We start from the raw sequence: 16310 nt of genomic DNA, 5'->3' as shown, positions 1-16310 counted from the left end.
AAGAAGGGGCTTCCCAGGTGGCTCAGCTGTGAAGAGTCTGCCTGCAGTGCAGGAGCTCCCGGTTCCATTGCTGGATGGGGAAGTTCCTCTGGAGAAGAGATAGGCTACCCAGTCCAGTATTCTTGGGCTTCTCTGCCCGCAATGCAGGAGACCTGCATTTGATCCCTGGGTTGGGAAGATCCCCTAGAGGAGGGCATGGCAACCCACTCCATTATGCTTGCCTGGAGAATCCCCATGGACACAGGAGCCTGGCAGGCTGTAGTCCATGGGGTCGCAAAGAGTCGGACACAACTAAGCGACGAAGCACAGCAAAGCACATGTTTTAAAAACCAGCACCTTCTGACTCTACAAGAAACTTTTTTCTTAGAGTTGAGATTCTGATTTTGAACAAGAAACTATAGAACTGCCTAAAAAACAAAGTTCCTTCTATATTTTTTCATGTAATACCTTATTTATATTTTTTTTCTTACTACTCAGTTATTCATTTTACATGTTAGTAAATTATTAAACATACTGAGGTTCATAATCAAATGAGGTAAAAAAAACTCTGCTTTTACAAAATATATATATCTTAAACAGTATTGCTAATTTATAGACTTAAGTTTAGACATTGATGATGAATAATACATTTACTGAAAACTAAGATAAACAGCTCCCATTTAATAATGGCTAAATTTCAAGCAAAAGGAAATTATTTCAAGATTAGTAATCATAAATTTTATCTGAATTACATTTTGAACCATGTTTAAAAAATAAATGCATATATATGTATATATGTATTTAGGTTTTTTTTTAGTCCCTCTGAGAACAACTTCAAATGGGCTTTCCTTCTAGGCACCATTATTTTAGCGTTGGTGAGAGTTAAGTAGTTTATTTCATAAGACACAAATAGTTTCTTATATTTAAAAAAGTAAAAAGGGAAAGATGCCCTAATTTTGGTAGAGTCATTTCAGTGCCATATTTTTCCTGTTCCTTATTTCCTGGAGACATAATTTTGTTCTTGTTGTTATTGTTCTTACTTACTGCAAGCAAATGCCAGCTGAGATTCAAAAAACCAGTCATGGTATGATTTCCCAAGTGACTCAGTGGTAAAAGATCTGCCTAGCAGTGTGAGAGCTGCAGGAGATGTGAGCTCGATCCCTGGGTCAGGAAGACCCCCTGGGAGAGGAAATGGCAGCCCACTCCAGTATTCTTGCCTGAAGAGTTCCATGGATAGAAGAGCCCTGTGGTCTACAGTCCATGGGGTTGCAAAGAATCGGACACGACTGAGGAACTGAGCACGCATGCACATAGTCATGGCCTTTAATTTAGTCTAGGCATTCTCCCCAAGGTGTCTGGGTAATGGCTTCAATGCATTGATTATAGCTGATTAGTTCCCATGTTCATAAAGTGAGAACACAGATGATTTATATCCCTCAGTTGCTCTCTACAGAACAATGTGTGGAAAAACAGAATACTTATTTTATAGCATGACTATTATAAAGAGCCACAGTCCCAAGCTAAAAGGATTAGTTATTTTCTAATTACCAAAAATACTGTAATAGCTGTACAGGTATTTCTGACATTCTTAATGTCTATATAATTATCATACATACAGAGGAAAAACTGAATAAATGCTTATAAAATACTTGTTAAATAGTTTTAACAGTGATATAAATACATTTTACATCTGGTCTTCATCTGAAAGTAATTTGTAATTGAGAAGTTAGAGTTTACATGAACAAAATATTAAACAGTTCAAAATGTCACAGGCATTATAAATAAGTCGTGCAAAAATAATGTATAAAAATTGCACTGACTGTAGAAGAAGGACCTATTCCAGTAGACAGTAATGGTTGGGAAAGGCTTCTTTTAGGGCCTAAACAGATATAGGCACACTATGTAGGATTAAAAAAAGAAGAAAAAAAAAATCAACTGTAGCTTTTTTTGTGAAAATAAGATTCAAAACAGTAGAAAATACCTTTATGTTTTTTATTATCCAATAAAGCAAACGTGGACATAATTTTATTTTAAAAATTATAATCTCCTTTGAACTTTATATTGTTTAAATTGAAAAATGAAAATCCTATTTTTTTCCAGATTTTTTTAATAGTCTTTAAAAAATCACAGGAAGAAATTGAACTTTTCCGATTCAGTCAAACTTTTCCTTGCAGTGTCACCAGAAACGTTTTGCTTTCTTTTTAAATTCTGGGGCCAGAGAAATTAACACTGAGGTATTACATCTGCTCCTACACTGTGTAGCCACTTCGCTTCTGATAAGGACCTGTCTTGAATAAATCGGGATCTAAAAATCTAATCTTACAGCTTGAGCATGCACTATTTCTTCTAGTTTTTAGGATATGTGAGACAGTACACACCCATTTTCTAATCAGAAGACTAAAACTTAGACACATGGAAAATTATTTGTCCAAATTTATAACGTTAATAAAAAGCAGAATTTAAATATAAATTAATTCTTCCTTCTGTCCTCCCATTCATCTATAGAGGATGAAAGATTTATTTGTCTAACCTCTAATATTGCCTTTTCTGTTGGCATTTTTTCTTTCAATAAAACAACAGAAACTATTTATATTTGAAATTCAGGATCTCAGGACTTTTGATCAATGAAAAACAATTTAAATTATAACAAATTGCATAGAATTAGAGACTTCTTAGTAAAACAGAACTTGCCATAATGATATGTATTCATTTGGAAGAGAATGCTTTGTTTTGTTCCCTGATTGCTTTCCTGTATCTATGACAGCTCCATTCTAGAAGAAGAATGAATGAGATTCAACAAATTGTTTTCTTTTTCTAGTCCCTTTGAAAAATAAACTTAGAGCAGAAGATGAAGACCAGTTCATTTACTTCCTATGTTGTACAGATACTCTGAGGAAGAAAATGTTCCATAATTACCAAGTTATATGATATTTTTATTTACCTGTTTCATGTGTGCTAAATATATCATAGAATTTTATAGTGTTAAACTAACTTATCATTAAAATTCTATTTCTTCTTTTCCCCTCCTTCCTACATAACCTGCTCAGAAATTCATTCAGTCTTTTTTTCCATTTACGCATGTGTTATTGGTGAGTCCATGTTTCTCAACAGCTACCGTGCAAATCATGTTGGATACAGAGATGAATAAGGATTGTACTTCATTTAATGAACTTCACAGTCTAAGAGAGACTTGTTAAAAGGAAAAAAGAGGGGGAAAAGTCCATAAGACAGTGTGATAAATGTAATTCCCAGAACATGTGAGAAATTGGGAGAAGGTCTCTTAGTTGTATTGAGAGGAGTGAGTGGTAAGAGCTCCACAAAGAAGTGGCACATACGGAAATCCTGAAGTAGCACGAGTCATTAAAAGAACCATGTTCTCTGAAGCACAGAAAGCATACACTGAAAAGGCGGTAGGTAAAGTTAGAAAAGGAGACCAGTGTCTGTATATAATGTTTAACTGTTACCTTGTCAATAAAAGTAGCCAAGAAGTGTAAATAGCACTAGTGGCAGAGCAAAAAGTGCAACAGAGGGACTGGAGACTTGAGAGAGTCAGAGAAATTGGGCAGCTGTTGTAATTGGATGGTAGATAATTAGGCTTGAATTAAAACAATGTTTAAGTAATAAAGAAGCAGATTAAAAATAAATAAAATTGACAAGACTAGTGATTAATGTAGGGTGATCTTAAAGTCAGATTTCAACAGGTTGAAGAGTGAATAAAGCTGAATGGGTCACTGAGGGCTATCTTCTGCTATAGAAAACATTCACATCCTACCCCTAGGTAGGATGAATATGGCTTTCCTGGTTGCTCAGAAAAGCCTTAAATTCTATCACCTCTCAATTTTTCAAAGCTTCCTATGTTTCTTTTTTATTCATTTGGTTTTGTACTATTTTATTTCCTGTATTTCATAATTCTAATCTTGATAGTCCTTGGGGAATGTGTGTGTCTACACACATGTGTGTATCTACACACACACACACATATATATTTTTTAAGGTTTTCCTGGTGGCTCAGACAGTAAAGAGTCTGCCTGCAATGTAGGAGACCCGGGTTTGATCCCTGGGTCAGGAAGGTCTGCTAGAGAAGGGAAAATGGCAACCTACTCCACTACTTTTGCCTGAAGAATCCCATGGACAGAGGAGCCTGACAGGCTACAGTCCATGGGATCACAAAGAGTCAGACATTACTGAGTGACTAACAGTTTCATAGATTTTAAGAATACAATTTGGGAAAACTCTGTGTATGAATGATTTATCAGATTATACAAAGACGAAGGGAATTATACTGACTTGAAAAATAGATTTTGAGATTTTTACCCAAAATGCAGAAAGAGAAAGAAATGAAAAATGAAAGTGATATTAAGAGGTGTGGAGGTAGAATAAGAAAGTTTAATTTGCAAATCGTCAGAATTGAAAAAGGAAAATAAATACAGAGTAAGTGAAATGAAATATATAAAAGATAATGTTTGTGAATTTTTAAAAGCTGATTGAAAATAAAAATATAGTAATATGAAAATCACAGTGTACCTCAAGTAGGATAAATAAAAAGAAACCCAGGCTAGACAAGTGGTACTGAAGCTGGGCAAAGCCAAAAATAAAGAGGTCAAAGTACCCAGAAAGAAGGAGCTGATCATTTACAGAAAGGGAAAATTAGAATGACAGCAACAAGGAAAGCTAGAAGAAAAGGATATAATACTTTCAATGTTTGAAGAGAAAAGTCTCAATAATTGTATATACAGCAAAAATATTTTCAAAAACTATTAGGGGGTGTGATGGTGCAGTAATTTTGTGACATTTTAACTTAACTCCAGTGCCAACCTTTGCTTCCCAGTTCAAAGGAAACAATTTAAAAAGCACACATTATAAGCCACTGTGCCAGAGGTAATAAACATCATTAGCAAAGAATTTTAATTACTTACTTTTGATCTGTCTAGTGACTCCCTGGAAGAATAGATTTTAAAGATTCATTTTCCCTAAGTTGGAACTGGCCTAGTGTGAAAAGAAAGCTGCTTTACTGAGGGTATTTGTTGAAGGCATTTATCGGCCGGTATCGTAGGTTGCCATTGCCTGAGGTGACAGAGAACAGTTGAGGCCAATGGTAGACAAACTGAAAAGCTTGGGAGGAACAGCAGGGGAGTGAATCCACAACACTTTGAAAAGCTCTGACATATTTCTGAAATTCTAAAGGGCCCTGCACATGCTTAGTTTTCATCTTCTGAAAAGATGAGAAGGTTTCAAACTCTTACATGTGGATGCTGAGATTCTGTGGCAGCAGGAAGTAAACTCAAAGGTAGGGTTGAAACCTGCCTGGCTGAGTGTTGAAGGGCTGTAAACACATACACGCAGCTCCTTGAGAAAGTCTGGGAGATTTTTTGGGATTCAGGCATTTAAAGAATTCTTTTCTAATCATTAACTTCCACTAACATAATAAAAGCAGAGACTTCAATAACCACGCATGACGAGGAATACAGCTGTAACAAAATCAACTTAGAAAAGTGAACTGAAGTTTCCTCAGAGGCCCAGATGTAGGACTGAGAAGGGGTACCCCCATCTTTACCTAGCCTTAAGTATTTCCTAAGCAACTGTAGCACAGATGACGGATTGAGTGAAGGGCTGCAAGAGGATGCTTAAAATGTGGAATCATGGGATCCAAACTTAGTGAAAAAGGAAATAAATCAAGCAGTGGATGAAGGACTAAGAGATAACAGAGGGATCACAGAAGAAGTTGGAAGTCTTTTTTTTTTTTTCCTGGAACCATGGTGAAGTGAAGGGAACAAGTGAAGGGAAGAGAGAAAGGTTAGGATTCTTATCCGTGACTGTGGCATAGAGTAGATTGTTTAAGCTTAAAAATTTAATATGTGGTTTCCTTTGTTGTACAAAAGCTTTTAAGTTTGATTAGGTCCCATTTGTTTATTTTTGCTTTTATTTCCAATATTCTGGGAGGTGGGTCATAGAGGATCCTGCTGTGATTTATGTCGGAGAGTGTTTTGCCTATGTTCTCCTCTAGGAGTTTTATAGTTTCTGGTCTTACATTTAGATCTTTAATCCATTTTGAGTTTATTTTTTGTCTGGTGTTAGAAAGTGTTGTAGTTTCATTCTTTTACAAGTGGTTGACCAGTTTTTCCAGCACCACTTGTTAAAGAGATTGTCTTTTTTCCATTGTATATCCTTGCTTCCTTTGTCGAAGATACAGTGTCCATAGGTTCATGGATTTAAAAGACAGCCCTCAGATTGGGAGAAAATAATAGCAAACGAAGCAACAGACAAAGGACTAATCTCAAAAATATACAAGCAACTCCTGCAGCTCAATTCCAGAAAAATAAATGACCCAATCAAAAAATGGGCCAAAGAACTAAACAGACATTTCTCCAAAGAAGACATACAGATGGCTAACAAACACATGAAAAGATGCTCAACATCACTCATCATCAGAGAAATGCAAATCAAAACCACAATGAGGTACCATTAGACGCCAGTCAGGGTGGCTGCTCTCCAAAAGTCTACAAGCAATAAATGCTGGAGAGGGTGTGGAGAAAAGGGAACCCTCTTACACCGTTGGTGGGAATGCAAACTAGTACAGCCACTATGGAAAACAGTGTGGAGATTTCTTAAAAACCTGGAAATAGAACTGCCACATGACCCAGCAATACCACTTCTGGGCATACACACTGAGGAAACCAGATCTGAAAGAGACACGTGCACCCCAATGTTCATTGCAGCACTGTTTATAATAGCCAGGACATGGAAGCAATCTAGATGCCCATCAGCAGACGAATGGATAAGGAAGCTGTGGTACATATACCCAATGGAATATTACTCAGCCATTAAAAAGAATACATTTGAATCAGTTCTAATGAGATGGATGAAACTGGAGCCCATTATACAGAGTGAAGTAAGCCAGAAAGATAAAGAGCATTACAGCATACTAACACATATATATGGAATTTAGAAAGATGGTAATGATAACCCTATATGCAAAACAGAAAAAGAGACACAGATGTACAGAACAGACTTTTGGACTCTGTGGGAGAAGGCGAGGGTGGGATGTTTCGAAAGAACAGCATCGAAACATGTATATTATCTCTATAGTGAAACAGATCACCAGCCCAGGTTGGATGCCTGAGACAAGTGCTCGGGCCTGGTGCACTGGGAAGACTCAGAGGGATCGGGTGGAGAGGGAGGTGGGAGGGGGGATCGGGATGGGGAATACATGTAAATCCATTGCTGATTCATGTCAATGTATGACAAAACCCACTACAATATTGTAAAGTAATTAGCCTCCAACTAATAAAAAAAAAATTTAATATGTGAAGCTGATTATGGCCAATAGAGTGACTTCCTGATGTGAGATTGAATTGAAAATTCTAAAAGAATCTTAGATTTAGGGATTTTTAATTCCCCTTTGAAAGTGTCAGGTAAGTAGAGGCATGGAAATAAAACATCACACATGCCTCTCAATGGCCCCACTCAGGCAGCTGCCTGTGACCTGCCTGGGCACAGGGAATGGAAAGCTGGGAAGTGCAAGTTCAGTTCAGTTCACCATGGGGCTATTTGGAAAAACCCAGAAGAAGCCGCCCAAAGAGCTGGTCAATGAATGGTCACTGAAGATAAAAAAAGAAATGAGAGTTGTTGACAGGCAGATATGAGATATCCATAGAGAAGAAGAAAAAGTGAAACAGTCTATGAATGATGCTGCCAAAAAGGGTCAGAAGGATGTCTGCATGGTCCTGGCCAAGGAGATGATTCAGGTCAAGGAAGGCCATGAGCAAGCTCTGTACATCCAAAGTGCACATGAACTCCGTGCTCATGGGGATGAAGAACCAGCTGGCAGTTGTGTGAGTGGCTGGTTCTCTTGCAGAAGAGCACAGAGGTGATGAAGGCCATGCAGCATCTTGTGAAGATCTTGGAAATCCAGGCCATCATGCGGGAGCTGTCCAAAGAGATGATGAAGGCTGGGATCATAGAAAAGATGTTAGAGGACACTTTTGAAAGTGCGGGCAATCAAGAAGAAATGCAAGAAGCAGCAGCAATAGAAATTGACAGAATTCTGTTTGACATCACCATAGGGGCCTTAGGCAAAAGGCCTAGTAAGGTGACAGACGCCCTCCCGGAGCCTACACCTCCAGGAGCCATGGCTGCATGAGAAGATGAAGAGGAATAAGAGGCTCTGGAAGCCATTCAGTATTGTCTCGCCAACTCCGCAGCTGGGGTGGTCCAGCAGGGCCCCCCAGGCTCTCCTCACAGCCCCATGATTGGGCACACACTCCCTGAAATCATTTCTATGTCTCTTGCACTACCCATCTGGGTGTAGCACTGTGTTTTGGAGAAGGTTCTCTGCTAATCTCTCTTCACCCTCTGCAGAGGCTTTGGGATTCAGTGGGATTGTTCTTGAGAGGTAATGTAATAAATTCATCATTTTTAGGAGTATCAACAGAAGTGTCTTTTTAGGGGATGAAGGCAAAGAAGTCTGTCTTTTTACGATGCACTTCTGAGAATAGTGTTGATTGCCTGAATGTTGAGGATTCTGTGTGTGTGTGTGTGTGTATATATATATGTATATGTTTGGTCTGTAAAACACTATATAAATGGATCTTAATAAATTTCTGCTTTAAAAAAATACACACACAAACACATCACACATTAGTTGATTTATAACTCCTCAGTGAAGAACTGGGAGGAGAGACTTTCAGACAACTGATACAATTTCTCTGGTGTATCTGGGGCAGGAATCTCCTATCCCATCCCCTCCTCTGCTGCCATGCCTCTTGGCTTTGGTCATCCACTGTTTTGTTCCTAAGAATGGTATAATACCTATTAACCAGCCAGACCCTGAGTCTCTCCCTTCCTGCTGTCTTCTGTTAATCTATTTAAATGTTGTAATCTGCACTAATTTGCACATATTAGATTTCTTCCTGGCTTTCTTCAGCCTTCATGCACTAGATAAAGCCATTGAACGAAGACTCCAATCTCTTCTCTTTAGATTATCTATAAAATATAGACCAATGAGGTCATCAAAAGTTAACAGTTGGGAAGTTTAGTCTTTAGCTTCTTTTATTTTCCCAGCTTCCTCAGTGATTAAATTTAAGACTATCTGTATGATTATTTGCCCTCCAACATTATTTACAGAAGTGTTTGAGCCATTTTCCCCCAAGTATTGTGCTTTCTAGTAGATTTCCCCTTACTCTTGTGTTCTTTGAGTAACTTAGGTTGTTAACGTCCGTGCTGAAAACTAGACGATATTCCCATTGGAATGTGCCTGTGTTCATCTTAAGCTAGACCTCTTTCATATGGCCAGGAAGTTCCTGCTGTTCCTAGAGTGACAGTCAATTTAACCCGAATCTCACCATGGGACAACAAAGTTTATGTCAGAACAGACATAGATTTTTGTAAGATTTCTAGTGAGAAACTATCTTGAATTCACTGCTCCTTAGAACTTATTTCAGGAAGGTTCCATCTTAGAATTAAGGATCTGAGCATGTAAGTGAATTTTAGATGTAATTCAGTCCTAGTGTATATATTAATTAAAGTAAGAATCCAGTCTATAGATTTTCTCACATACGATCATCCAGGTTTTGTGTGAAAATTTACTTTCATGACACTGAATTCTATTGTTTTAATCATTTTAAAAGTGTCCAAAATCCTTGTTTTTCTTGCTTTTAATGACTTTATTAAATTAACTGAATCTTTTGTTCACAAGACACACTATATTTAAGAGGCATTGTTGTAACAGTTTAATAGCATATTTTGTTATTGTATGATTTAGACTTATCTAAAATTTATGCATAGTTAATATTTACAATACTGAAATTTGATTACTGAAAAAAGTTGAGTTGCACAAAGTTATTAATATTAATTCCAAAGGTATTTTTCTTTTCAGATTGCTATGCCATGCTATGAAGGACCATATAGTTCGTGTTGCAAATGAAGCTGAGTTTATTTTGAACAGACAGAGAGCTGAGGATGTACATAAACATGCAGAGTTTGAGGTATGGTTTTGGGAGTGAATTAAATTCTGCTTTTCTGTTACAAGTCAGTTGTCACCAATGATAACCTTACATAAGTGTTTTTTTTCAAGATGAAAATTTCGCTGAAGGCATTCCGGTTGTTTTTAAAGCTTTAGTAAATGTCAGACAGGGCACTTATTTCTTATTACCTCATTTGCAATATGAAAAGACCACTCTAGCATTATGCCTAACCACTTGATAGACTGAGGTTGTTCTAACTTATTCTTAAAGGCACATACAGTTTTGCAGTGCAATTCCTTTAGTAATTTTTAAGCATAGTTTACACACCATTAGATATGGGTGTAATAGTGGTTATGTGAAGAAAGTTTTACTCTTCAGTAATTTATTATTTAATAATGTATTCATCTCTATTTAGAGTGGCCAAAGATCATTTTAGTTCATATTTTATTGCTATAATTTATACTTTAATAACAAATGAAGCAATCCTATCATATATGATGTATATGTAGATCTGTATGTATATATGGACACATAATAGTTTAAAATCTTCATAAGCACAAATTATCATTTGCATAAAGAACAAATTATCATCTCTATTTTATATTCAAAAATTTAAGGTATTCAAGTAGTATATCGTACAAACTAATAGTTTTTAAAATAAATATTATTCTTATATATCTAGCATGTCAATAATTATTTGACATATTGCCCTGATTCAATAAACTTATTTTCAGAAATATTTAGGTGACCTGCTGTTTGACTTAGGTTGGCCTTGAAAATAATAACTAAGCCCACCGATTTATGCTCCTGATACAACATATGAACAAGTGTGGTGCAACTGGAAGCCAGAACCCATGTTTCCAGTTCTGAGGTTTTTACCTCAGTAAGGCAGCTCTCTTAGTCATGCAGGTTGATGTCCTAGGTCTAGAGATCTCTGATCTACCTCACTGAAAAGAATAAGACATAAATAACTGTTTCATTATAATAACCATAATATCCACTACATTTGTCAAATGAGACAGCACACACCTGTCATATGGGATTGTAGCAGCCTTATTTGAAAAAAATATGTAAATTCTGATAAAAGTACATCAACAGTTAAGTGTTTGTCAGAATGAAGTTTTGTATCTTTTCAACCATAAATAACATCAAATCTTTATAAATCAGGTATCATACTGTAATCTGGATGATGAGAAAAGATTGAATTATCTGCTTTGAATAATATGTTTAGGTATAAGATATGTCAGAACTCTCGACAAAATAGCAATATTCAATTGACTTTCGACCTCTGTTAGTAATAAGATTTAGAATATTAACTGAATTCTCTGCAGAATCAGTTTTGAGTTGATCATATTTCTACTCAGAAAAGCAAGTTATTTTGTGGGGATATAAGCAGATCAATATTTGACATGTGAAAGCATTTAAGATACATTTTCAAGCCACCAGATTTTAACTACAAGCTCTAACATATATTTAACTAAGGTGATATTAAGCTAAGGGTGGTGTTTCTCAACCTTTTTACATTATTGTCCCCTCTAAGGCAAATTTTTAAATAGGTGTCACCCTAATCAGCCCCTACCGTGATTTATTATAATTATCACCGATATGCAGTTTATTTGTTTATGTACTGTGTATGCGTGCTTTATACATTTAAAGAGTAAGATTGTTTTCACACACCTTTAATACCATTTTCACCATCTTGGCAATGAGATCTCTCTGATTGAGGACACACAGCTAAAGGAGGTATAGATGCTGTGAAGGGAATGTGAACAACTCAGTGTTTTTAGATTGTGTACACATAAAATAAAATACTAATGTAAACCAAATTTTGAGAGTATTATCATTGTTACTTAATGAATGTGCATTGTTTTTTTTAACCCAGATTTTCTATTTGTTCCTTTTAGGTTAAAACTATATTAATAAAATGCATTGATGTCTGTGTATTTGTGTGCATGTGTGGTTTACCAAACATTTTCCACTTTTAAATTTTAAATTGTAAGAGATTTTATAAAAGCCATAACATTTTATACTAGGACTTTTTGAGGGATTTCTGTATCTCCCATATAAGCCTGTAATTAAGAGAAAAACTATATTTAATTTGACATGGGTACTTAACAGTTAAGTTTTTTTGGCTAACCACTGTAATTGTTAAGGAAGAAAAATGAAAATTTAATTTTACTCTCCAATGAGCTAATGAAATATTAACCTCATTATGGAGGCAGATCATTGTACTAATTGGTGATTCCCTGTACAAAAAGATAAATTGGAAAATGAATTAATCCTTCTTAGGTTACTGAAGGATTATTTCTCTGGAAGAGGTGACTTGTGGTGGTAGTCTGAATCAGGAGATAGTTGAAAGGATTATGCTCAGATACCTTCCATGAAGGATTTTTACTTTGTAATAATGAATGTGAACTCATTATGTATATATTTTAGATATATGAAACTTTTTTATAATTATATGACTCATATTAATACTTGATAATTTTAAATTTTGCAGTCACTCTACCCGATACATAAATCATTATACAAAAAAAACTTATGATTAAGGAGATGTTTCATCTTCACGTTCATGTTTGTATTGAACCTTTTTGATATACAAGATTGCCTATGTTTCTAATACCAATGAACTTGAATACAGATAGCTGACCGGACAACTGATTATTAGGTAGAGAAGATTAAGAGAGTAGTTATCATTCAAAGAGACTTTGAATACATTAAATTCGAGAGCTAAGATACTCTGTAGAGAAAATCTTGTTTTAGCCCTTTATTTTATGAATATAAAACTGAATACAGAGGAAAAAGAATTTACGTAAAGTGTGAAATTGAATGCAAGTCTAAATTCTTAAGCTATCTTCTATACCACATTGCCATTTATGAGATGGAACACTATTAAATGGCATGGTTTTGATCTATATATAATTATCAAGAACGTAACATTTTTAAGTAAGATATTTCATTCCAATCCCAAAGAAAGGCAATGCCAAAGAATGCTCAAACTACCACTCAGTTGCACTCATCTCATATACTAGTAAAGTGATGCTTAAAATTCTCCAAGCCAGGCTTCAGCAATACGTGAACCATGAACTTCCAGATGTTCAAGCTGGTTTTAGAAAAGGCAGAGGAACCAGAGATCAAATTGCCAACATCCGCTGGATCATTGAAAAAGCAAGAGAGTTCCAGAAAAACATCTATTTCTGACTATACCAAAGCCTTTGACTCTGTGGATCACAATAAACTGTGGAAAATTCTGAAAAAGATAGGAATACCAGACCACCTGACCTGCCTTTTGAGAAATCTGTATGCAGGTCAGGAAGCAACAGTTAGAACTGGACATGCAACAACAGACTGGTTCCAAATAGGAAAAGGAGTACGTCAAGGCTATATATTGTCACCCTGCTTATTTAACTTACATGCAGAGTACATCATGAGAAACGCTGGGCTGGAGGAAGCACAAGCTGGAATCAAGATTGCCGGGAGAAATATCAATAACCTCAGATATGCAGATGATACCACCCTTATGGCAGAAAGTGAAGAGGAACTAAAAAGCCTCTTGAAGAAAGTGAAAGAGGAGAGTGAAAAAGTTGGCTTAAAGCTCAACATTCAGAAAACTAAGATCATGGCATCCGGTCCTATCACTTCATGGGAAATAGATGGAGAAACAGTGGTAACAGTGGCTGACTTTATTTTTCTGGGCTCCCAAATCACTGCAGATGGTGATTGCAGGCTTGAAATTAAAAAACACTTACTCCTTGGAAGGAAAGTTATGACCAACCTAGACTAGACAGCATATTAAAAAGCAGAGACATTAGTTTGCCAACAAAGGTCCGTGTAGTCAAGGCTATGGTTTTTCCAGTGGTCTTGTATGTATGTGAGAGTTGGACTATAAAGAAAGCTGAGCGCCGAAGAATTGATGCTTTTGAACTGTAGTGTTGGAGAAGACTCTTGAGAGTCCCTTGTACTGCAAGGAGATCCAACCAGTCCATCCTAAAGGAGATCAGTCCTGGGTGTTCATCGGAAGGACTGATGCTGAGGCTGAAACTCCAATACTTTGGCCACCTGATGCAAAGAGCTGACTCATTTGAAAAGACCCTGATGCTGAAAAAGATTGAGGGCAGGAGGAGAAGGGGATGACAGAGGATAAGATGATTGTATGGCATCACCAGCTCAGTGGACATGGGTTTGGCTGGACTGTGGGAGTTGTTGATTGGTAGGGAGGCCTGGTGTGCTGCAGTTCATGGGGTTGCAAAGAGTCAGACACAACTGAGTGACTGAACTGAACTGATACTATATTAGGCTTCCCTGGTGGCTCAGATGGTAAAAACAATCTCCCTGCAATTCAGGAGACCTGGGTTCAATCCCTGGGTCGGCAATATTTCCTGGAGAAGGGGATGGCTACCCACTCTTATAATCTTGCCTGGAGAGTTCCATGGATAAAAGAACCTGGGAGGCTATAGTCCATGGTGTGGCAAAGAGTTGGACACAACTGAACATCGAACACTTATATACTATATTAGGGGCTTCCCTGGTAGCTCAGCAGTAAAGAATTCCCCTGCCAATGCAGGAGACCTGGGTTCAATACCTCGGTCGGGACAATCTCCTGGAAAAAGAAATGGCAAACCATTCCAGTGTTGTTGCTGGGAAATCCCATCTATAGAGCAGCCTGGCAGGCTACTGTCCATGGGGTCACAAAATGTCAGACACTACGTAGCAACTAAACAGCAACAACAACAATATTGCATTGGTAAAATAATAAGTAGATGTGCATTTTTTATAAACTTTTGTTTCTAAAACGCTCGCTTTTAGAATATGTTAAAATCAGAATTTCAGAATTGGAAGGTAGATTGAAAGTCATAAATTATCTGATAATATTACTTAATGGGCTTCCCTTGTGACTCAGATGGTAAAGAATCTGCCTACAATGCGGGAATCCCAGGTTATTAATATTCAAATTACTTTCCATATACTTTATGTATAAATACATGGAAAGAACACAGTTTTACCAGTTTGAAAAGTGACCATATATATATGCATATATATATACATGTATATATATGTTAGAATAACTTTCAAAATATTAAATTATCTGAGTTTTGAAAATTGAATTGATAATAAATACCCTTTAACTCAAGTCTAGATATCATTTCTTTCTTATATAGATAGAGGTGTATTATCATGCACTGTTCGTATTTCTTTTAGTCACAGTGCGCCCAATATGCTGCTGATAGAAGAGAGGAAGAGAAGATGTGTGACCACCTCATAAGTGCCGCAAAGCATCGGGACCACGTGACTGCAAATCAGTTGAAACAGAAAATCCTGAACATTCTCACAAATAAGCATGGTGCATGGGGAGCAGTTTCTCATAGGTGAGTTGTAAAAAAAAATATTAGAAGTAAATAGTAACTCATAGGTTAATTTTAAAAGTGATAAGTAACTATTAACTTAAAAATTACTCATATACTATTATTTTAAAGTATTATAAATTGCTTGATTTTTTTCCTGAAATCTTTTTTAATGACTCTTTAGAATGGCTTTGAAAGAAAATCTAGACTTTTACAAGTAATCTGGTGGAAGTTATTTCTAATTTATAATTATGTATAACAATACAAAATTTGTTTAGATAAGTATTTTAGGCTATCATTTCTCATATATAGCAAGGGTGTTATAAGAAATGGTTTGTTTTTAATCTTTTAGAGTCAGCTCTTCAAATTATTAGATTTATGTCATTCTTAATTTTTCTTATATATAAGTAATAATAATATAAGCATGTATTATGGAGAAGTAATACATTGTTTAAAATATTTTTATTTCATATTTCTCTATTCACTTTTTCTTAGGAAAGGTTTTCATCTCAAATTAGGCTAATTGTGAGACTATAATAAAAAGTGTTTTTCTACTAAAGTTTTGTGAGCATAAAATTGTTCGTTTTATTCTGCACAATGTTTTCTAGAAAAATAGTAGTGAATCAGGTCACTATATTTAGATTGCTAATGTCCTTCATTTATATATATTAATATTATCTCATTGAATGTTTTTATCAAGTCTCTGTCTGACAGAATTTAGGGGTTGGTTAACTGTGGACAGGATACCAAGAAAAATTCTGGTAGAAGTGATTCTGTTAGTTAGAGAGAACATCTGGAATATGGCCAGGATAGTAGTTGATCAACTGTCCTGGGATCTCAAGTATAAGGTAGATTTAAGAAAACTTTATTATTTGAATTTAAAATAAAATTAGAACATAAACATCTTTAAAAATAGTTCATAGTTCATCCTAGATATTTGTTTCTTATAATAATAGCAATACCAGTACATCTAACATTAATTAAATATTTATTGTTTGCCAGGCACTATACTAAGAATGTTAAATGA

The 16310-nt window shown here is 35.9% G+C and overlaps 1 protein-coding gene and 1 pseudogene across 7 annotated transcripts in view; both read left to right on the top strand.

Moving 5' to 3' along the window:
* Window positions 1-16310, top strand: part of NBEA (neurobeachin) — a 652386-nt gene that overhangs the window by 337381 nt on the left and 298695 nt on the right. For all 7 annotated transcript variants that reach the window (XM_065901711.1, XM_065901709.1, XM_065901706.1 and 4 more), the window contains 2 exons: window positions 9854-9962; window positions 15141-15307. In XM_065901711.1, coding sequence (XP_065757783.1) covers window positions 9854-9962; window positions 15141-15307 — 276 coding nt within the window. The remainder of the gene's footprint in view (window positions 1-9853; window positions 9963-15140; window positions 15308-16310) is intronic.
* LOC136144473 (charged multivesicular body protein 3 pseudogene) lies at window positions 7518-8287 on the top strand (annotated as a pseudogene).

The sequence above is a fragment of the Muntiacus reevesi genome, chromosome 11 (assembly GCF_963930625.1).
Source record: "Muntiacus reevesi chromosome 11, mMunRee1.1, whole genome shotgun sequence".
Classification (NCBI taxonomy): Eukaryota; Metazoa; Chordata; class Mammalia; order Artiodactyla; family Cervidae; genus Muntiacus; species Muntiacus reevesi.
Note: the sequence above shows the minus strand (reverse complement) of the source record. Positions and strands in the feature narration are given on the sequence as shown.